The 22,090-nt window shown below is 41.1% G+C and overlaps 2 protein-coding genes across 2 annotated transcripts in view; one reads left to right on the forward strand and one right to left on the reverse strand.

Moving 5' to 3' along the window:
• LOC307035027 (coagulation factor X) overlaps positions 1-15,035 on the forward strand; it is a 32,161-nt gene extending 17,126 nt beyond the window's left edge. Inside the window, exons 2-12 of the mRNA XM_079673954.1 lie at positions 1,029-1,198; positions 1,647-1,671; positions 1,787-1,900; positions 2,160-2,173; positions 2,283-2,430; positions 4,286-4,417; positions 12,293-12,600; positions 12,693-12,807; positions 12,998-13,194; positions 13,323-13,448; positions 14,219-15,035. Coding sequence (XP_079530080.1) covers positions 1,029-1,198; positions 1,647-1,671; positions 1,787-1,900; positions 2,160-2,173; positions 2,283-2,430; positions 4,286-4,417; positions 12,293-12,600; positions 12,693-12,807; positions 12,998-13,194; positions 13,323-13,448; positions 14,219-14,488 — 1,619 coding nt within the window. The 3' untranslated portion in view covers positions 14,489-15,035. The remainder of the gene's footprint in view (positions 1-1,028; positions 1,199-1,646; positions 1,672-1,786; positions 1,901-2,159; positions 2,174-2,282; positions 2,431-4,285; positions 4,418-12,292; positions 12,601-12,692; positions 12,808-12,997; positions 13,195-13,322; positions 13,449-14,218) is intronic.
• Positions 15,036-15,299: 264 nt separating this feature from the next.
• masp1 (MBL associated serine protease 1) overlaps positions 15,300-22,090 on the reverse strand; it is a 70,534-nt gene continuing 63,743 nt past the window's right edge. Inside the window, exon 13 of the mRNA XM_079676628.1 lies at positions 15,300-15,757. Within this exon, the coding sequence (XP_079532754.1) occupies positions 15,317-15,757 (441 nt within the window). The 3' untranslated portion in view covers positions 15,300-15,316. The remainder of the gene's footprint in view (positions 15,758-22,090) is intronic.

The raw sequence follows: 22,090 nt of genomic DNA on the forward strand, positions 1-22,090 counted from the left end.
CGTGTTGTGATCATATCGTGTTGTGATCATATTGTATTGTGATCATATCATATTGTGATCATATCGTGTTGTGATCATATTGTATTGTGATCATATCATATTGTGATCATATCGTATTGTGATCATATTGTATTGTGATCATATCGTGTTGTGATCATATCGTGTTGTGATCATATCGTATTGTGATCATATCGTATTGTGATCATATCATATTGGGATCATATCGTATTGTGATCATATCGTATTGTGATCATATCGTGTTGTGATCATATCGTATTGTGATCATATCATATTGTGATCATATTGTATTGTGATCATATCGTGTTGTGATCATATTGTATTGTGATCATATCGTGTTGTGATCATATCGTATTGTGATCATATCGTGTTGTGATCATATTGTGATCATATCGTATTGTGATCATATCGTGTTGTGATCATATCGTGTTGTGATCATATTGTATTGTGATCATATTGTATTGTGATCATATCGTGTTGTGATCATATTGTATTGTGATCATACTGTATTGTGATCATATCGTATTGTGATCATATCGTGTTGTGATCATATTGTATTGTGATCATATCGTGTTGTGATCATATTGTATTGTGATCATACTGTATTGTGATCATATCGTATTGTGATCATATCGTGTTGTGATCATATTGTATTGTGATCATATCGTATTGTGATCATATCGTGTTGTGATCATATCGTATTGTGATCATATCGTGTTGTGATCATATCGTATTGTGATCATATCGTATTGTGATCATATCGTGTTGTGATCATATTGTATTGTGATCATATCGTATTGTGATCATATCGTGTTGTGATCATATTGTATTGTGATCATATCGTATTGTGATCATATCGTATTGTGATCATATCGTATTGTGATCATATCGTATTGTGATCATATTGTATTGTGATCACATTGTGTTGTGATAATAACGTATTGTGATCATATCGTATCGTGATCATATCGTATTGTGATCATATCGTATTGTGATCATATCGTATCCAGTGTTCCTGCAGAGGCCGGCAGCGACCCGCCTCCTCGGCTCCTCCTCCAGGAGGCGCAGAGCAAACTCGTTCCTGGAGGAGATCCTCCCTGGAGACCTGGAGAGGGAGTGCCAGGAGGAGGTCTGCTCCCAGGAGGAGGCGGCCGAGATCTTCCAGAGCAGGGAGAAGACGGTGAGGAGGTGGGGGGGAACCACGTGACGGTAAAGTGTTAAATGTTTTATTCAGGGAGTGTTATCCTGCTTATTACACGGTCACATACTGAACACACAACGACTCAATACATTATTTTATTGACTTTAAAATGATCGTAGTGCTTCCTCTAAGAAAGTAAACTCCACTCCACGGCTGGACCTCCGACAACAAAGTGAATTTAAAATGAAGGCAGCTCGGATCCATGTTTTCTGTCCAAGTCTGTTCACAGTTTCCACTAGCAAGTCCTTAAACACTGCAGAGCCAATCAGAATGGAGTATTTAACCAAGCTGTGTAATAAACGACATTAAGGACTCTTAATGGCTAGTTGTTACGAACTATGAACAATGTGAAAAATAACAGTTTATATTTTGATGGTCTTCATCAGCATCCTGCAGACACACATTAACTCTGGGTCTTGTTCCACAGCTGGAATTCTGGTACAAATACATCAGTGAGTAAACTCATCATACTCTAAACCTTCTCAGCAGAGCCTGAACCCTCAGTTATTTGAGGAGATATAGTATATAAAGTTGTGATGCGTTCAAGTGTCCTGCTGTGTGTGGTAGATCTGAACCCTTGTCGGACGAACCCCTGTCTGAACGGAGGGATGTGCACGCTGGACCGAGGAGACTTCCTGTGTCTCTGCTCCCCGCAGTACCACGGCCGGACCTGCGCCTCAGGTACTCTGTGGAGAGGGGAACAGTGCCAACCTACGCCACGCATTCTTAAATAAAAACAACCTTTTCTCGCAGGTTTAATATTTGAAAAACGCACGAAAAAAGGCCCATTTTTTATTCATACGTCTTTATGTGATTATTTAACGCCTGACTGGACTAGCGGCAGAGCCGGCCCAACCCATTAAGCGACATAAGCGGCCGCTTAGGGCCCCGCAGCCACTAGGGGTCCCCTAGCAAAAAAAAAACCTCATCATGACACTAGAGGACGGCAGAAATGTAATTTCCCCTGTTCAGTGAATTCAACAGAGGCAAGACACCAGACCAACCAGAGAGTTGAATGGAAATAAACATCTGTCTTATTGGCTGACAGGTACCTATCCTGTGAGCTGGGACAATGTTTAAAATAAACTGTCAGTCGGACTCAGAGTTTTTGAAGATGGACATAAGAACATTTGTTCTTAAAAAATACGACAATTCTCAGGCGGTGGCTCACACAACAACCCCAGAGCCACCACTTGAGCCAGGTAAACAAGGTATGTACATCTCAGTAACTTCCAAGATATGAGAACATGTAAGCAAAGCATAAATTACAGCTACGTAAGTTACTTTGAATCGCGGGGGTAAGCTAAACCGTTAGCGAGTAGCTATAGCTAGCCAGATAATAAATAAACACTTTGTCATATAATCTAAATGTAATGTTTTTTAGGGTTACCTGGTGATTTCAAAGAAAGCTCTCTGGGAAATGTTGACTTACTGTTCGACATGAAGCTAGAAGCTACCTTACAGTACACAGTTGATCCTGATTCCTGAGTCCTGTCAGTTAAAGTGTTTCACAGTTAGCTTAGCTAAGCATCAACCTAGCACTGAAATATATGGATGTTATGTGACATTATTTCTGAGAAACAGTCAGCTGAAATGGTGGCATGCCACTGCTTTACGTGTCGACAGCATGTTTGAATGTATTTGCAGCAGTAAATCTGGCTGTTTGGCCACTGACGTTGCCATAACAACACCTGCATTTAAATGTGCAATCTCTTTTTGAGACAGATTTTTGCATGAAATTATAATTCTTCTGAATGATATTCCTATTGAGAGCTAGTTTCTATGTGAACATTATGAGATGGACAGCCAGAGAGAATAAATGAAAAACAGTTTTGAAATACTATATGACAAAACAAGAATACAGTTTAAAAGGGGAGTGATTTGTAAAATATAAGAAAAATAAAATCTGTTTCCAGTTCTGTTTCATCTGGGTGTTGAGAGATGTATCCATAGATCTCTTAATTTTGCTCTCCAAGTGCACCAGATTGATGCTTTTGACATTATTTAAAAAAAAGAAATCTTCCTGGGGGAGCATGCCCCCGGACCCCCCAAGCGGATATGAAGATCCCCCCTAGAGGAGGTTGGGTCCACTGTGTTTACATGCTTATTTATATATATATGTGTGTGCTCATGCTAACATCATAAGACAAAAGTTGGTTCCGTGTTGTGTGAAGTGAGAACGCGCTAGAGTGAGGGGGGCCCCCAAGCCAAAGCTCGTTTAGGGCCCCAAAAAGTCTAGGCCCGGCCCTGACTAGCGGTGTACGAATTGGTCTGAAATGTGGGGTCGAGGTGTGACTCCCAGTGGGAACACCTTTTGTCTTCAACTTTACCCAAAGTCCTTTTTAATTTCACATGATATCTCAGTTCACTCACCTGTAACATGCTTCATCTCATCGATGCTCCTGTGCAGCTTCCTGTCTGTAACACTCTGACTCATAGTGACTCACTTCATTCTGTGATACGGTTCAGAGTCCAGAGCAACTAACGCTGCTTTGGACTTGAGAACGCATTGAAATAGTGACGTGTGGTGGCACTGTTTGCTCTTCATACTACACCTGTACACTACACCCACACCTGTATACTACACCTATACACTACACCTGTACACTACACCCACACCTGTATACTACACCTGTACACTACACCTGTATACTACATCTGTACACTACACCTGTACACTACACCCACACCTGTACACTACACCTGTACACTACACCTGTATACTACACCTGTACACTACACCTGTACACTACACCCACACCTGTACACTACACCTGTACACTACACCCACACCTGTACACTACACCTGTACACTACACCTGTATACTACACCTGTACACTACACCTTTACACTACACCCACACCTGTACACTACACCTGTACACTACACCTGTATACTACACCTGTACACTACACCTGTACACTACACCTGTACACTACACCTGTACACTACACCCACACCTGTATACTACACCTGTACACTACACCTGTATACTACACCTGTACACTACACCTGTACCGGTACACCTGTAACCAGCTGTTTTTAAGGTGGATCTGTGTGTGTAGTGGTGTCTGAGTGTCGATATAGGAACGGCGGCTGCAGGCAGCTCTGCAAGGACCTGCCGGTAGGGGGGGTTCAGTGCGGCTGCGCAGATGGCTTCCAACTGGACCCGGACCTCAAGGACTGCTCCAAGACCGGTGAGCCTCCCTCTCTTCTACTGATACTACTGCATATAATACTACTGATACTACGGCATATAATACTACTGATACTACGGCATATAATACTACTGATACTACGGCATATAATACTACTGATACTACTGCATATAATACTACTGATACTACTGCATATAATACTACTGATACTACTGCATATAATACTACTGATACTACTGCATATAATACTACTGATACTACTGCATATAATACTACTGATACTACGGCATATAATACTACTGATACTACGGCATATAATACTACTGATACTACGGCATATAATACTACTGATACTACGGCATATAATACTACTGATACTACGGCATATAATACTACTGATACTACGGCATATAATACTACTGATACTACGGCATATAATACTACTGATACTACGGCATATAATACGACTGATACTACTGCATATAATACTACTGATACTACGGCATATAATACTACTGATACTACGGCATATAATACTACTGATACTACTGCATATAATACTACTGATACTACGGCATATAATACTACTGATACTACGGCATATAATACTACTGATACTACTGCATATAATACTACTGATACTACTGCATATAATACTACTGATACTACTGCATATAATACTACTGATACTACTGCATATAATACTACTGATACTACTGCATATAATACTACTGATACTACGGCATATAATACTACTGATACTACGGCATATAATACTACTGATACTACGGCATATAATACTACTGATACTACGGCATATAATACTACTGATACTACGGCATATAATACTACTGATACTACGGCATATAATACTACTGATACTACGGCATATAATACTACTGATACTACGGCATATAATACGACTGATACTACTGCATATAATACTACTGATACTACGGCATATAATACTACTGATACTACGGCATATAATACTACTGATACTACGGCATATAATACTACTGATACTACTGATCAGAGTTTCCGTTAGAATTTTTCTTTGCCGGTCAACATGTCCATTAAAGTTGAAATCTTCCGGACAAGTGCCGGTCAAAGGTCTTCTTTGTTATTTATTGAGCTTTCAAATAAATTGATATGATTTGATATTAAACAAACTAATTATAGTAGATTAACTACATAATTCAAAAGTGTACAGTCATTTATAATAACAAAAGTAATAACAAAAGTCGCTCCCCTGACAGCTCGTCTGTCTCATGCAGCTCGCGGATCAGTAATGAGTGACCCGACAGTAAAACTAAACATATCTATAACTAGTTACGGTAGTTTGAGAGGTCATTAAAAAAGCTACGTGTGACATTCTAACCTGAAGAGTGTGTTTTGTCCGCTCACCGCTGCATGTGGTCATGCAGAGCTGCGTGTGGACTCGTCAGCAGCAGCTGATCTCTCTCTCCCGTCAGATTAGACTTCACTCTCGTTTATGTCCATATCGAACAGATCCAGCTAGTTCTAGCTAATGATATGACTACCTGCTTATTAAAAGACACCTAAACAATAAGTGTCGCTATGCAACCGGGTGAGGCCACAAAGTATAGCGCAGCATTATGCATTTGTTTACATGCCCACCGGAACCCCGAGGCATTACCAACAGATCAACGCACAATCAACCCATACAGGACATCTCTTTCTCCACATTACGTGTTAGACATTAGAATTGACTAATCTTGTCTGTCACATACTCTTCTTGTCTGTCACATACTCTTCTTGTCTGTCACGTACTCTTCTTGTCTGTCACGTACTCTTCTTGTCTGTCACGTACTCTTCTTGTCTGTCACGTACTCTTCTTGTCCGTCACGTACTCTTCTTGTCTTTCACGTACTCTTCTTGTCCGTCACGTACTCTTCTTGTGTGTCACCTACTCTTCTTGTCTTTCACGTACTCTTCTTATCTGTCACTTACTCTTCTTGTCTTTCACGTACTCTTCTTGTCTGTCAAGTACTCTTCTTGTCTGACACGTACTCTTCTTGTCTGTCACGTACTCTTCTTGTCTGTCACATACTCTTCTTGTCTGTCACATACTCTTCTTGTCTGTCACGTACTCTTCTTGTCTGTCACGTACTCTTCTTGTCTGTCACGTACTCTTCTTGTCCGTCACGTACTCTTCTTGTCTTTCACGTACTCTTCTTGTCCGTCACGTACTCTTCTTGTGTGTCACCTACTCTTCTTGTCTTTCACGTACTCTTCTTATCTGTCACGTACTCTTCTTGTCTGTCACTTACTCTTCTTGTCTTTCACGTACTCTTCTTGTCTGTCAAGTACTCTTCTTGTCTGACACGTACTCTTCTTGTCTGTCACGTACTCTTCTTGTCTTTCACGTACTCTTCTTGTCTTTCACGTACTCTTCTTGTCTGTCACGTACTCTTCTTGTCTTTCACGTACTCTTCTTGTCTTTCACGTACTCTTCTTGTGTGTCACGTACTCTTCTTATCTGTCACGTACTCTTCTTGTGTGTCACGTACTCTTCTTATCTGTCACGTACTCTTCTTGTCTGTCACGTACTCTTCTTGTCTTTCACGTACTCTTCTTGTCCGTCACGTACTCTTCTTGTCTGTCACGTACTCTTCTTGTCTTTCACGTACTCTTCTTGTGTGTCACCTACTCTTCTTGTCTTTCACGTACTCTTCTTATCTGTCACGTACTCTTCTTGTCTGTCACGTACTCTTCTTGTCTTTCACGTACTCTTCTTGTCTGTCAAGTACTCTTCTTGTCTGTCACGTACTCTTCTTGTCTGTCACGTACTCTTCTTGTCTTTCACGTACTCTTCTTGTCTTTCACGTACTCTTCTTGTGTGTCACGTACTCTTCTTGTCCGTCACGTACTCTTATTGTGTGTCACGTACTCTTCTTGTCTTTCACGTACTCTTCTTGTCTGTCACGTACTCTTCTTGTGTGTCACCTACTCTTCTTGTCTTTCACGTACTCTTCTTATCTGTCACGTACTCTTCTTGTCTGTCACGTACTCTTCTTGTCTTTCACATACTCTTCTTGTCCGTCGCGTACTCTTATTGTGTGTCACCTACTCTTCTTGTCTTTCACGTACTCTTCTTATCTGTCACGTACTCTTCTTGTGTGTCACGTACTCTTCTTGTCTTTCACGTACTCTTCTTGTCTGTCACGTACTCTTCTTGTCTGTCACGTACTCTTCTTGTCTGTCACGTACTCTTATTGTCTTTCACGTACTCTTCTTGTCTGTCACGTACTGTTCTTGTCTGTCACGTACTCTTCTTGTCTGTCACGTACTCTTATTGTCTTTCACGTACTCTTATTGTCTTTCACGTACTCTTCTTGTGTGTCACGTACTCTTCTTGTCCGTCACGTACTCTTATTGTGTGTCACGTACTCTTCTTGTCTTTCACGTACTCTTCTTGTCCTTCACGTACTCTTCTTGTCCGTCACATACTCTTATTGTCTTTCACGTACTCTTCTTGTCCGTCACGTACTCTTCTTGTCTTTCACGTACTCTTCTTGTGTGTCACGTTCTCTTCTTGTCCGTCACGTACTCTTCTTGTCTTTCACGTACTCTTCTTGTCCGTCACGTACTCTTCTTGTCTTTCACGTACTCTTCTTGTCCGTCACGTACTCTTCTTGTCTTTCACGTTCTCTTCTTGTCCGTCACGTACTCTTCTTGTCTTTCACGTACTCTTCTTGTCCGTCACGTACTCTTCTTGTCTTTCACGTACTCTTCTTGTCCGTCACGTACTCTTCTTGTCTGTCACGTACTCTTCTTGTGTGTCACGTACTCTTCTTGTCTTTCACGTACTCTTCTTGTGTGTCACGTACTCTTCTTGTCCGTCACGTACTCTTATTGTGTGTCACGTACTCTTCTTGTCTTTCACGTACTCTTCTTGTGTGTCACGTACTCTTATTGTGTGTCACGTACTCTTATTGTGTGTCACGTACTCTTCTTGTCCGTCACGTACTCTTCTTGTGTGTCACGTACTCTTCTTGTCTGTCACGTACTCTTCTTGTCTTTCACCTACTCTTCTTGTCCGTCACGTACTCTTCTTGTCTGTCACGTACTCTTCTTGTCTTTCACGTACTCTTCTTGTCCGTCACGTACTCTTCTTGTCCGTCACGTACTCTTATTGTCCGTCACGTACTCTTCTTGTCCGTCACGTACTCTTCTTGTCCGTCACGTACTGTTCTTGTCTTTCATGTACTCTTCTTGTCCGTCACGTACTCTTCTTGTCCGTCACGTACTCTTCTTGTCTTTCACGTACTCTTCTTGTCCGTCACGTACTCTTCTTGTCTGTCACGTACTCTTCTTGTCTTTCACGTACTCTTCTTGTCTGTCACGTACTCTTCTTGTCTGTCACGTACTCTTCTTGTCTTTCATGTACTCTTCTTGTCTTTCACGTACTCTTCTTGTGTGTCATGTACTCTTATTGTCTTTCACGTACTCTTCTTGTCTGTCACGTACTCTTATTTTGTATCACGTACTCTTCTTGTCTTTCACGTACTCTTATTTTGTATCACGTACTCTTCTTGTCTTTCACGTACTCTTCTTGTCTTTCACGTACTCTTCTTGTCCGTCACGTACTCTTCTTGTCTGTCACGTACTCTTCTTGTCTGTCACGTACTCTTCTTGTCCGTCACGTACTCTTCTTGTCTGTCACGTACTCTTCTTGTCTGTCACGTACTCTTCTTGTCCGTCACGTACTCTTCTTGTCTGTCACGTACTCTTCTTGTCCGTCACGTACTCTTATTGTGTGTCACGTACTCTTATTGTCTTTCACGTACTCTTCTTGTCTGTCACGTACTCTTCTTGTCCGTCACGTACTCTTATTGTGTGTCACGTACTCTTCTTGTCTTTCACGTACTCTTCTTGTCTTTCACGTACTCTTCTTGTCCGTCACGTACTCTTCTTGTCTGTCACGTACTCTTCTTGTCTTTCACGTACTCTTCTTGTGTGTCACCTACTCTTTTTGTCTTTCACGTACTCTTCTTATGTGTCAGGTACTCTTCTTGTCTGTCACGTACTCTTCTTGTCTTTCACGTACTCTTCTTGTCTGTCACGTACTCTTCTTGTCTTTCACGTACTCTTCTTGTGTGTCACCTACTCTTCTTGTCTTTCAAGTACTCTTCTTATCTGTCAGGTACTCTTCTTGTCTGTCACATACTCTTCTTGTCTTTCACGTACTCTTCTTATCTGTCACGTACTCTTCTTGTCTGTCACGTACTCTTCTTGTCTTTCACGTACTCTTCTTGTCCGTCACGTACTCTTCTTGTCCGTCACGTACTCTTATTGTCTTTCACGTACTCTTCTTGTCCGTCACGTACTCTTCTTGTCTTTCACGTACTCTTCTTGTGTGTCACGTTCTCTTCTTGTCTGTCACGTACTCTTCTTGTCTTTCACGTACTCTTCTTGTCCGTCACGTACTCTTCTTGTCTTTCACGTACTCTTCTTGTCCGTCACGTACTCTTCTTGTCTGTCACGTACTCTTCTTGTCTGTCACGTACTCTTCTTGTCTTTCACGTACTCTTCTTGTCTTTCACGTACTCTTCTTGTGTGTCACGTAATCTTCTTATCTGTCACGTACTCTTCTTGTGTGTCACGTACTCTTCTTATCTGTCACGTACTCTTCTTGTGTGTCACGTACTCTTCTTATCTGTCACGTACTCTTCTTATCTGTCACGTACTCTTCTTGTCCGTCACGTACTCTTCTTGTCTGTCACGTACTCTTCTTGTCTTTCACGTACTCTTCTTGTGTGTCACCTACTCTTTTTGTCTTTCACGTACTCTTCTTATCTGTCAGGTACTCTTCTTGTCTGTCACGTACTCTTCTTGTCCGTCACGTACTCTTCTTGTCTTTCACGTACTCTTCTTGTCCGTCACGTACTCTTCTTGTCTTTCACGTACTCTTCTTGTGTGTCACCTACTCTTCTTGTCTGTCACGTACTCTTCTTGTCTTTCACGTACTCTTCTTGTCTTTCACGTACTCTTCTTGTGTGTCACCTACTCTTCTTGTCTGTCACGTACTCTTCTTGTCTGTCACGTACTCTTCTTGTCTTTCACCTACTCTTCTTGTCTGTCACGTACTCTTCTTGTCCGTCACGTACTCTTCTTGTCTTTCACGTACTCTTCTTGTCCGTCACGTACTCTTCTTGTGTGTCACCTACTCTTCTTGTCTTTCACGTACTCTTCTTATCTGTCACGTACTCTTCTTGTCTGTCACGTACTCTTCTTGTCTTTCACGTACTCTTCTTGTCTGTCAAGTACTCTTCTTGTCTGTCACGTACTCTTCTTGTCTGTCACGTACTCTTCTTGTCTTTCACGTACTCTTCTTGTCTTTCACGTACTCTTCTTGTGTGTCACGTACTCTTCTTGTCCGTCACGTACTCTTATTGTGTGTCACGTACTCTTCTTGTCTTTCACGTACTCTTCTTGTCTGTCACGTACTCTTCTTGTGTGTCACCTACTCTTCTTGTCTTTCACGTACTCTTCTTATCTGTCACGTACTCTTCTTGTCTGTCACGTACTCTTCTTGTCTTTCACATACTCTTCTTGTCCGTCGCGTACTCTTATTGTGTGTCACCTACTCTTCTTGTCTTTCACGTACTCTTCTTATCTGTCACGTACTCTTCTTGTGTGTCACGTACTCTTCTTGTCTTTCACGTACTCTTCTTGTCTGTCACGTACTCTTCTTGTCTGTCACGTACTCTTCTTGTCTGTCACGTACTCTTATTGTCTTTCACGTACTCTTCTTGTCTTTCACGTACTCTTCTTGTGTGTCACGTACTCTTCTTGTCCGTCACGTACTCTTATTGTGTGTCACGTACTCTTCTTGTCTTTCACGTACTCTTCTTGTCCGTCACATACTCTTATTGTCTTTCACGTACTCTTCTTGTCCGTCACGTACTCTTCTTGTCTTTCACGTACTCTTCTTGTCTTTCACGTACTCTTCTTGTCCGTCACGTTCTCTTCTTGTCCGTCACGTACTCTTCTTGTCTTTCACGTACTCTTCTTGTCCGTCACGTACTCTTCTTGTCTTTCACGTACTCTTCTTGTCCGTCACGTACTCTTCTTGTCTGTCACGTACTCTTCTTGTGTGTCACGTACTCTTCTTGTGTGTCACGTACTCTTCTTGTCCGTCACGTACTCTTATTGTGTGTCACGTACTCTTCTTGTCTTTCACGTACTCTTCTTGTCCTTCACGTACTCTTCTTGTCCGTCACATACTCTTATTGTCTTTCACGTACTCTTCTTGTCCGTCACGTACTCTTCTTGTCTTTCACGTACTCTTCTTGTCCGTCACGTTCTCTTCTTGTCCGTCACGTACTCTTCTTGTCTTTCACGTACTCTTCTTGTCCGTCACGTACTCTTCTTGTCTTTCACGTACTCTTCTTGTCCGTCACGTACTCTTCTTGTCTGTCACGTACTCTTATTGTGTGTCACGTACTCTTCTTGTCCGTCACGTACTCTTCTTGTCCGTCACGTACTCTTCTTTTCCGTCACGTACTCTTATTGTCTTTCACGTACTCTTTTTCTCTGTCACGTACTCTTCTTGTGTGTCACGTACTCTTCTTCTCTGTCACGTACTCTTCTTCTCTGTCACGTACTCTTCTTGTCCGTCACGTACTCTTCTTGTCTTTGCGCAACTGAAGCGGTATTGCGCTAAGGGGAATTAATTTTTATCGGACATTTTGACCGGAGAGATTTAGATTTGCCGGTCTTCTGCATATTTTACCAGTCAAAGTCCGGTAACTACCAGCTAACGGAAACTCTCCTACTGATACTACTGATACTTCAGTAACTTCCTGTGCAGTAACTGTACTTCCTGTACTTCCTGTTCTTCCTATACCTCCTGTGCAGTAAATGTACTTCCTGTACTTCCTGTAGTGTTGTTCCCGTGCGGCCGTCAGAACAGACACCTGGTTCCATACGGAGGACGCTCTCTGTTGACAAATTCACAGGAAGTGAATCTGACCTCACAGGAAGTGAACCTGACCTCACAGGAAGTGAACCTCAGTGATATGTTGGACACCGATGCCTGGACGCTGAATCTTAACTTTACGGAGATGGATTTGAGGACAGTGAACGCATCGTCTGGGTGGGGTAATGAGACGGAGACGGAGGGGGGGGAGGGGTGGGTGGCCACTCGTATCGTGGGGGGGGTTCTGGAGAAACTGGGAGGAAGTCCGTGGCAGGTGAGGACCCAATCACACACTTTAATAATGATAAAGACTAATAATAAAATAATAATATATGAATAATGTTCACATGATGGCGGTGCGTTCAGGTGCTGCTCCGCAGGGCCGATGGTTACGGCTTCTGTGGAGGGACGCTGGTCTCTGACCGCTGGGTGGTCTCTGCTGCACACTGCCTGGAGGAGAGCGTGGACCACGTCACCATAGGTGTGTGTGAGTGAGTGTGTGTGTGTGTGTGTGTGTGTGTGTGTGTGTGTGTGTGTGTGTGTGTGTGTGTGTGTGTGTGTGTGTGTGTGTGTGTGTGTGTGTGTGTGTGTGTGTGTGTGTGTGAGAGAGAGTTTGTGTTTTAGTATGTCTACTAATACTGAGAAATGTCCATAAATGTGTGTGGGAGCAGGGGACTATGATAAGAGGCGTCCGGACCCCATGGAGCAGCAGTTGAAGGTCCAGAAGGTTTTCGTCCATCCTCACTTCCACTCGTTCACCTTCGACAGTGACATCGCTCTGTTGTTCCTCTCAGGCCCTGTCAGGAGGGGCCCCACGGCAGCCCCCGCCTGCCTGCCGGACCCCCACCTGGCCAGGTACCTGCTGCAGGTACACACCTTTACTATAACCCCACGTGTCCAGGTACCTGCAGCAGGTACACACCTTTACTATAACCCCTTAACACTAAAGCAGCAGAAGCAGACAGACAGGAAGTAAACACTTGATTCCCCACCCAGGAGGACTCTCGAGGCGTGGTCTCAGGTTGGGGTCTGACTCGTCACCTGGGCCGCTCCTCACGCTTCCTGAGGAAGGTGACGCTGCCCGTCATTGGACAGCAGACCTGCAGCGGCTCGACCAATCAGGTGAGAGGACAGGCGGGACACACCTGTCGAGCTACACACACACTCATACCTGTCTATGAACCGGGCGGAGCACACTCATCTTAACTGTGATTAGGGATTTTAGTCTCTAGTTTAAGTTAAGTGTTTTTATTCTCTAGATTCATTTAAGTGTTTTTAGTCTCTTGTTAAAGTTAAGTGTCTTTAGTCTCTAGTTAAAGTTAAGTGTTTTTAATCTCCAGTTAAAGTTAAGTGTTTTTAGTCTGAAGTTAAAGTTAAGTGTTTTTAGTCTGAAGTTAAAGTTAAGTGTTTTTAATCTCCAGTTAAAGTTAAGTGTTTTTAGTCTGAAGTTAAAGTTAAGTGTTTTTAGTCTGAAGTTAAAGTTAAGTGTTTTTAATCTCCAGTTAAAGTTAGGTGTTTTTAGTCTCTAGTTAAAGTTAAGTGTTTTTAGTCTGAAGTTAAAGTTAAGTGTTTTTAGTCTCTAGTTAAAGTTAAGAGTTTTTAGTCTTTAGGTAAAGTTAAGTGTTTTTAGTCTGTAGTTAAAGTTAAGTATTTTTAGTCTCTAGTTAAAGTTAGGTGTTTTTAGTCTATTAAAGTTAAGTGTTTTTAGTCTGAAGTTAAACTTAAGTGTTTTTAGTCTCTAGTTAAAGTAAAGTGTCTTTAGTCTGTAGTCAAAGTTAAGTGTCTTTAGTCTCTAGTTAAAGTTAAGTGCCTTTAGTATCTAGTTAAAGTTAAGTGTCTTTAGTCTCTAAGTTAAGTGTCTTTAGTCTCTAAGCTAAGTGTCTCCCCCTCAGGTGATCACAGACAACATGTTCTGCGCGGGGTTCCTGGACGTGGCGATGGATGCCTGCGGGGGGGACAGCGGGGGACCCTTCGTTCAGAACCACAGGGGGACCTGGTTCCTGACAGGGGTCGTCAGCTGGGGCGAGGGCTGTGCCGCCAAAGGGAGGTTCGGGGTCTACAGCCGCATCGGGAACTTCCTCAACTGGATCAGAGACACCATGCAGACACAGGACCTCAGCCAGGACCAGGACCTCAGCCAGGACCAGAACCAGGACTACTGACGGACCAGAACCTCAGCCAGGACCAGGACCTTAGCCATGACCTCAGCCAGGACCAGGACTAACAGATCAGAACCAGGACCTCAGCCAGGACCAGGACTAACGGACCAGGACTAACGGACCAAAACCAGGACTAACGGACTAGGACCAGGACTAACAGACCAGAACCAGGTCTACTGACGGACCAGACGATAATGGATGTTTCAAACGATGGACGTCAGGAGGTCATTGGTTGAGCTGCAGATTCTTTCCTTTGGACTCTAAACTCATAAATAAACATGTTCTGATCGATGGTCCACAGACCTGACTCCTCACAGACCGGTTGATGGTTAATTATAAACATCTTATTAAGGATGATTGTGTCCAACTGCAGGGTCTCTACTGACTCCCTGATGAATATTACAGCTGTTTGGAAGATTTTTGTATATTAATGTCTTTAACATGACACAGAGAGACTGAGACGTGTGCAGAAGTTTTATTTCATACCAACAGGTGTAAAGTAAGAGTGAGATACACAGCAGCGCTCAGATAATAAAGTATATAAAAAATATTTCATAATGCGTCTCCTTTCTGCTATCAAAACAAACAGCAAGGCATTGTGGGAAACAGGACCTCGAAATTGTTTCAGGTCAGGTCTCAAAAAATGTTTCTGGTTTAAGGTAAGTTTGATTAAGTGTCTGTCTCACCCCCTGTCTCATCCCCTGTCTCACCCCCTGTCATAAACCCCCTGTCTCCCCCCTGTCTCTCCCCCTGTCTCACCCCCTGTCTCACCCCCCTGTCTCACCCACCTGTTTCACTCCCTGTCATACCCCTCTGTCTCACCCCCCTGTCTCACCCCCCTGTGTATTGCTGTATCCACTCCACATATTTGCTGACTCTGGTGTAGACCCCGTAGACCCTCTGGCTCCCACAGTCCTCCGGCCCCCCCCAGGACACCAGGCCGAGCACCGCCCACGCTCCCCCCCTGTCCTGCATCACAAACGCCCCTCCGCTGTCCCCCAGGCAGGTGTCCCGCCCCCCCTGGAAGAAGCCGGCACAGAACATGTTGTCAGTGATGTTGTATCTGACGGAGCGCGAGGCGTAGCTCTCCAAACACTCCAGCTGAGGAACCACCGGTAGCTTCACGAACTGCAGGATGGGGGAGGGGCCTGGAGGGGGGGTGGGACCTGGAAGGGGGGTGTGGCCTGGCCGGGGGAGGGAGGCGTTCAGGTGGGATATCCCCCAACCAGCAACTACACCCAGAGAGTTAGGGAGGGGTGAGGGAGGGTCGTCCTGCAGAAGAGAGGAAACAAGTAAAACATCAGCTGCTTCCTGATTGTGTAGAAGTCTATGAGGAAATGTTCCTACTTCTCTCTCTCTTTATTCCCTCAGATTGTAGAGAAGTCTATGAGGAAATGTTCCTACTTCTCTCTCACTTTATTACCTCAGATTGTATAGAAGTCTATGAGGAAATGTTCCTACTTCTCTCTCTCTTTATTACCTCAGATTGTAGAGGAGTCTATGAAAAAATGTTCCTACTTCTCTCTCACTTTATTACCTCAGATTGTATAGAAGTCTATGAGGAAATGTTCCTACTTCTCTCTCTCTTTATTACCTCAGATTGTATAGAAGTCTATGAGGAAACGTTCCTACTTCTCTCTCTCTTTATTACCTCAGATTGTATAGAAGTCTATGAGGAAATGTTCCTACTTCTCTCTCTCTTTATTACCTCAGATTGTAGAGAAGTCTATGAGGAAATGTTCCTACTTCTCTCTCTCTTTATTACCTCAGATTGTAGAAAACTCTTTGAGGAAATATTCCTACTTTTCTCTCTCTCTTTAATACCTCAGATTGTAGAGAAGTCTATGAGGAAATGTTCCTACTTCTCTCTCTCTCTATTACCTCATATTGTATAGAAGTCTATGAGGAAATGTTCCTACTTCTCTATTTATTACCTCAGATTGTAGATAAGTCTATGAGGAAATGTTCCTACTTCTCTCTCTCTTTATTACCTCAGATTGTAGAGAAGTCTATGAGGAAATGTTCCTACTTCTCTCTCTCTTTATTGCCTCAGATTGTATAGAAGTCTATGAGGAAATGTTTCTACTTCTCTCTCTCTTTATTACCTCAGATTGTAGAGAAGTCTATGAGGAAATGTTCCTACTTCTCTCTCCCTCTATTACCTCATATTGTAGACAAGTCTATGAGGAAATGTTCCTACTTCTCTCTTTATTACCTCAGATTGTATAGAAGTCTATGATGAAATGTTCCTACTTCTCTCTCTCTTTATTATCTCAGATTGTATAGAAATCTATGAGGAAATGTTCCTACTTCTCTCTCTCTTTATTACCTCAGATTGTATAGAAATCTATGAGGAAATGTTCCTACTTCTCTCTCTCTTTATGACCTCAGATTGTATAGAAGTCTATGAGGAAATGTTCCTACTTCTCTCTCTCTCTTTATTACCTGATATTGTAGAGAAGTCTATGAGGAAATGTTCCTACTTCTCTCTCTCTTTATTACCTCAGATTGTAGAGGAGTCTATGAAGAAATGTTCCTACTTCTCTCTCTCTTTATTACCTCTGATTGTATAGAAGTCTATGAGGAAATGTTCCTACTTCTCTCTCTCTTTATTACCTCAGATTGTATAGAAGTCTATGAAGAAAGGTTCCTACTTCTCTCTCTCTTTATTACCTCAGATTGTATAGAAGTCTATGAGCAAATGTTCCTACTTCTCTCTCTCTCTCTCTTTATTACCTCAGATTGTGTAGAAGCCTATGAGGAAATGTTCCTACTTCTCTTTTTATCACCTCAGATTGTGTAGAAGTCTATGAGGAAATGTTCCTACTTCTCTCTCTCTTTATTACCTCAGATTGTATAGAAGTCTATGAGGAAATGTTCCTACTTCTCTCTCTCTTTATTACCTCAGATTGTAGAGAAGTCTATGAGGAAATGTTCCTACTTCTCTCTCTCTCTTTATTACCTCAGATTGTAGAGAAGTCTATGAGGAAATATTCCTACTTCTCTCTCTCTCTCTCTATTACCTCAGATTGTATAGAAGTCTATGAGGAAATGTTCCTACTTCTCTCTTTATTACCTCAGATTGTAAAGAAGTCTATGAGGAAATGTTCCTACTTCTCTCTCTCTTTATTACCTCGGATTATATAGAAGTCTATTAGGAAATGTTCCTACTTCTCTCTCTCTCTATTACCTCAGATTGTATAGAAGTCTATGAAGAAATGTTCCTACTTCTCTCTCTCTTTATTACCTCAGATTGTATAGAAGTCTATGAGGAAATGTTCCTACTTCTCTGTTTATTACCTCAGATTGTATAGAAGTCTATGAGGAAATGTTCCTACTTCTCTCTCTCTTTATTACCTCAGATTGTAGAGAAGTCTATGAGGAAATGTTCCTACTTCTCTCTCTCTCTGTCTTTATTACCTCAGATTGTATAGAAGTCTATGAGGAAATGTTCCTTCTTCTCTCTCTCTTTATTACCTCAGATTGTAGAGAAGTCTATGTGGAAACGTTCCTACTTCTCTCTCTTTATTACCTCAGATTGTAGAGAAGTCTATGAGGAAATGTTCCTACTTCTCTCTTTATTACCTCAGATTGTATAGAAGTCTATGAGGAAGTGTTCCTACTTCTCTCTCTCTTTATTACCTCAGATTGTAGAGAAGTCTATGAGGAAATGTTCCTACTTCTCTCTTTATTACCTCAGATTGTAGAGAAGTCTATGAGGAAATGTTCCTACTTCTCTCTTTATCACCTCAGATTGTATAGAAGTCTATGAGGAAATATTCCTTCTTCTCTTTCTCTCTGTATTACTTCAGATTGTATATAAGTCTATGAGGAAATGTTCCTACTTCTCTCTCTCTTTATTACCTCAGATTGTAGAGAAGTCTATGAGGAAATGTTCCTACTTCTCTCTCTCTCTTTATTACCTCAGATTGTAGAGAAGTCTATGAGGAAATGTTCCTACTTCTCTCTCTCTCTTTATTACCTCAGATTGTAGAGAATTCTATGAGGAAATGTTCCAACTTCTCTCTCTCTTTATTACCTCAGATTGTAGAGAAGTCTAAGAGGAAATGTTCCTACTTTTCTCTCTCTCTGTATTACTTCAGATTGTATAGAAGTCTATGAGGAAATGTTCCTACTTCTCTCTCTCTTTATTACCTCAGATTGTAGAGAAGTCTATGAGGAAATGTTCCTACTTCTCTCTCTCTCTCTTTATTACCTCAGATTGTAGAGAAGTCTATGAGGAAATGTTCCTACTTCTCTCTCTCTTTATTACCTCAGATTGTATAGAAGTATATGAGGAAATGTTCCTACTTCTCTCTCTCTTTATTACCTCAGATTGTGTAGAAGTCTATGAGGAAATGTTCCTACTTCTCTCTCTCTCTCTTTATTACCTCAGATTGTATAGAAGTCTATGGGGAAATGATCCTACTTCTCTCTCTCTTTATTACCTCAGATTGTAGAGAAGTCTATGAGGAAATGTTCCTACTTCTCTCTTTATTACCTCAGATTGTAGAGAAGTTTATGAGGAAATGTTCCTACTTCTCTCTCTCTCTCTTTATTACCTCAGATTGTAGAGAAGTCTATGAGGAAATGTTTCTACTTCTCTCTCTCTCTCTTTATTACCTCAGATTGTAGAGAAGTCTATGAGGAAATGTTTCTACTTCTCTCTCTCTTTATTACCTCAGATTGTGTAGAAGTCTATGAGGAAATGTTCCTTCTTCTTTCTCTCTTTATTACCTCAGATTGTAGAGAAGTCTATGAGGAAATGTTCCTTCTTCTTTCTCTCTTTATTACCTCAGATTGTAGAGAAGTCTATGAGGAAATGTTCCTTCTTCTTTCTCTCTTTATTACCTCAGATTGTAGAGAAGTCCTTGAAGAAATGTTCCTACTTCTCTCTCTCTTTATTACCTCAGATTGTGTAGAAGTCTATGAGAAAATGTTCCTACTTCTCTCTCTCTTTATTACCTCAGATTGTGTAGAAGTATATGAGGAAATGTTCCTACTTATCTCTCTCTCTCTTTATTACCTCAGATTGTATAGAAGTAATTGAGGAAATGTTCCTACTTCTCTCTCTCTTTATTACCTCAGATTGTATAAAAGTCTATGAGGAAATGTTCCTACTTCTCTCTCTCTTTATTACCTCAGCTTGTATAGAAGTATTTGAGGAAATGTTCCTACTTCTCTCTCTCCTATATTACCTCAGATTGTAGAGAAGTCTATGAGGAAATGTTCCTACTTCTCTCTCTCTTTATTACCTCAGATTGTAGAGAAGTCTATGAAGAAATGTTCCTACTTCTCTCTCTCTTTATTACCTCAGATTGTAGAGAAGTCTATGAGGAAATGTTCCTACTTCTCTCTCTCTTTATTACCTCAGATTGTAGAGAAGTCTATGAGGAAATGTTCCTTCTTCTTTCTCTCTTTATTACCTCAGATTGTAGAGAAGTCCTTGAAGAAATGTTCCTACTTCTCTCTCTCTTTATTACCTCAGATTGTGTAGAAGTCTATGAGAAAATGTTCCTACTTCTCTCTCTCTTTATTACCTCAGATTGTGTAGAAGTATATGAGGAAATGTTCCTACTTATCTCTCTCTCTCTTTATTACCTCAGATTGTATAGAAGTAATTGAGGAAATGTTCCTACTTCTCTCTCTCTTTATTACCTCAGATTGTATAAAAGTCTATGAGGAAATGTTCCTACTTCTCTCTCTCTTTATTACCTCAGCTTGTATAGAAGTATTTGAGGAAATGTTCCTACTTCTCTCTCTCCTATATTACCTCAGATTGTAGAGAAGTCTATGAGGAAATGTTCCTACTTCTCTCTCTCTTTATTACCTCAGATTGTAGAGAAGTCTATGAAGAAATGTTCCTACTTCTCTCTCTCTTTATTACCTCAGATTGTGTAGAAGTCTATGAGAAAATGTTCCTACTTCTCTCTCTCTTTATTACCTCAGATTGTGTAGAAGTATATGAGGAAATGTTCCTACTTCTCTCTCTCCTATATTACCTCAGATTGTAGAGAAGTCTATGAGGAAATGTTCCTGCTTCTCTCTCTCTTTATTACCTCAGATTGTATAGAAGTATTTGAGGAAATGTTCCTACTTCTCTCTCTCCTATATTACCTCAGATTGTAGAGAAGTCTATGAGGAAATGTTCCTACTTCTCTCTCTCTTTATTACCTCAGATTGTGTAGAAGTATATGAGGAAATGTTCCTACATCTCTCTCTCTCTTTATTACCTCAGATTGTATAGAAGTCTATGAGGAAATGTTCCTACTTCTCTCTCTCTTTATTACCTCAGATTGTATAAAAGTCTATGAGGAAATGTTCCTACTTCTCTCTCTCTTTATTACCTCAGATTGTATAGAAGTCTATGAGGAAATGTTCCTACTTCTCTCTCTCTTTATTACCTCAGATTGTATAGAAGTAATTGAGGAAATGTTCCTACTTCTCTCTCTCTTTATTACCTCAGATTGTATAAAAGTCTATGAGGAAATGTTCCTACTTCTCTCTCTCTTTATTACCTCAGCTTGTATAGAAGTATTTGAGGAAATGTTCCTACTTCTCTCTCTCCTATATTACCTCAGATTGTAGAGAAGTCTATGAGGAAATGTTCCTACTTCTCTCTCTCTTTATTACCTTAGATTGTAGAGAAGTCTATGAAGAAATGTTCCTACTTCTCTCTCTCTTTATTACCTCAGATTGTGTAGAAGTCTATGAGAAAATGTTCCTACTTCTCTCTCTCTTTATTACCTCAGATTGTGTAGAAGTATATGAGGAAATGTTCCTACTTCTCTCTCTCCTATATTACCTCAGATTGTAGAGAAGTCTATGAGGAAATGTTCCTGCTTCTCTCTCTCTTTATTACCTCAGATTGTATAGAAGTATTTGAGGAAATGTTCCTACTTCTCTCTCTCCTATATTACCTCAGATTGTATAGAAGTCTATGAGGAAATGTTCCTACTTCTCTCTCTCTTTATTACCTCAGATTGTAGAGAAGTCTATGAAGAAATGTTCCTACTTCTCTCTCTCTTTATTACCTCAGATTGTGTAGAAGTATATGAGGAAATGTTCCTACTTCTCTCTCTCTTTATTACCTCAGATTGTATAGAAGTATATGAGGAAATGTTCCTACTTCTCTCTCTCTTTATTACCTCAGATTGTATAGAAGTATATGAGGAAATGTTCCTACATCTCTCTCTCTCTTTATTACCTCAGATTGTATAGAAGTCTATGAGGAAATGTTCCTACTTCTCTCTCTCTTTATTACCTCAGATTGTATAAAAGTCTATGAGGAAATGTTCCTACTTCTCTCTCTCTTTATTACCTCAGATTGTATAGAAGTCTATGAGGAAATGTTCCTACTTCTCTCTCTCTTTATTACCTCAGATTGTAGAGAAGTCTATGAGGAAATGTTCCTACTTCTCTCTCTCTTTATTACCTCAGATTGTAGAGAAGTCTATGAGGAAATGTTCCTACTTCTCTGTTTATTACCTCAGATTGTATAGAAGTTAATGAGGAAATGTTCCTACTTCTCCCTCTCTTTATTACCTCAGATTGTAGAGAAGTTTATGAGGAAATGTTCCTACTTCTCTCTCTCTTTATTACCTC

The sequence above is a fragment of the Notothenia rossii genome, assembly GCF_949606895.1.
Source record: "Notothenia rossii genome assembly, chromosome: 4".
NCBI classification, from domain to species: Eukaryota; Metazoa; Chordata; class Actinopteri; order Perciformes; family Nototheniidae; genus Notothenia; species Notothenia rossii.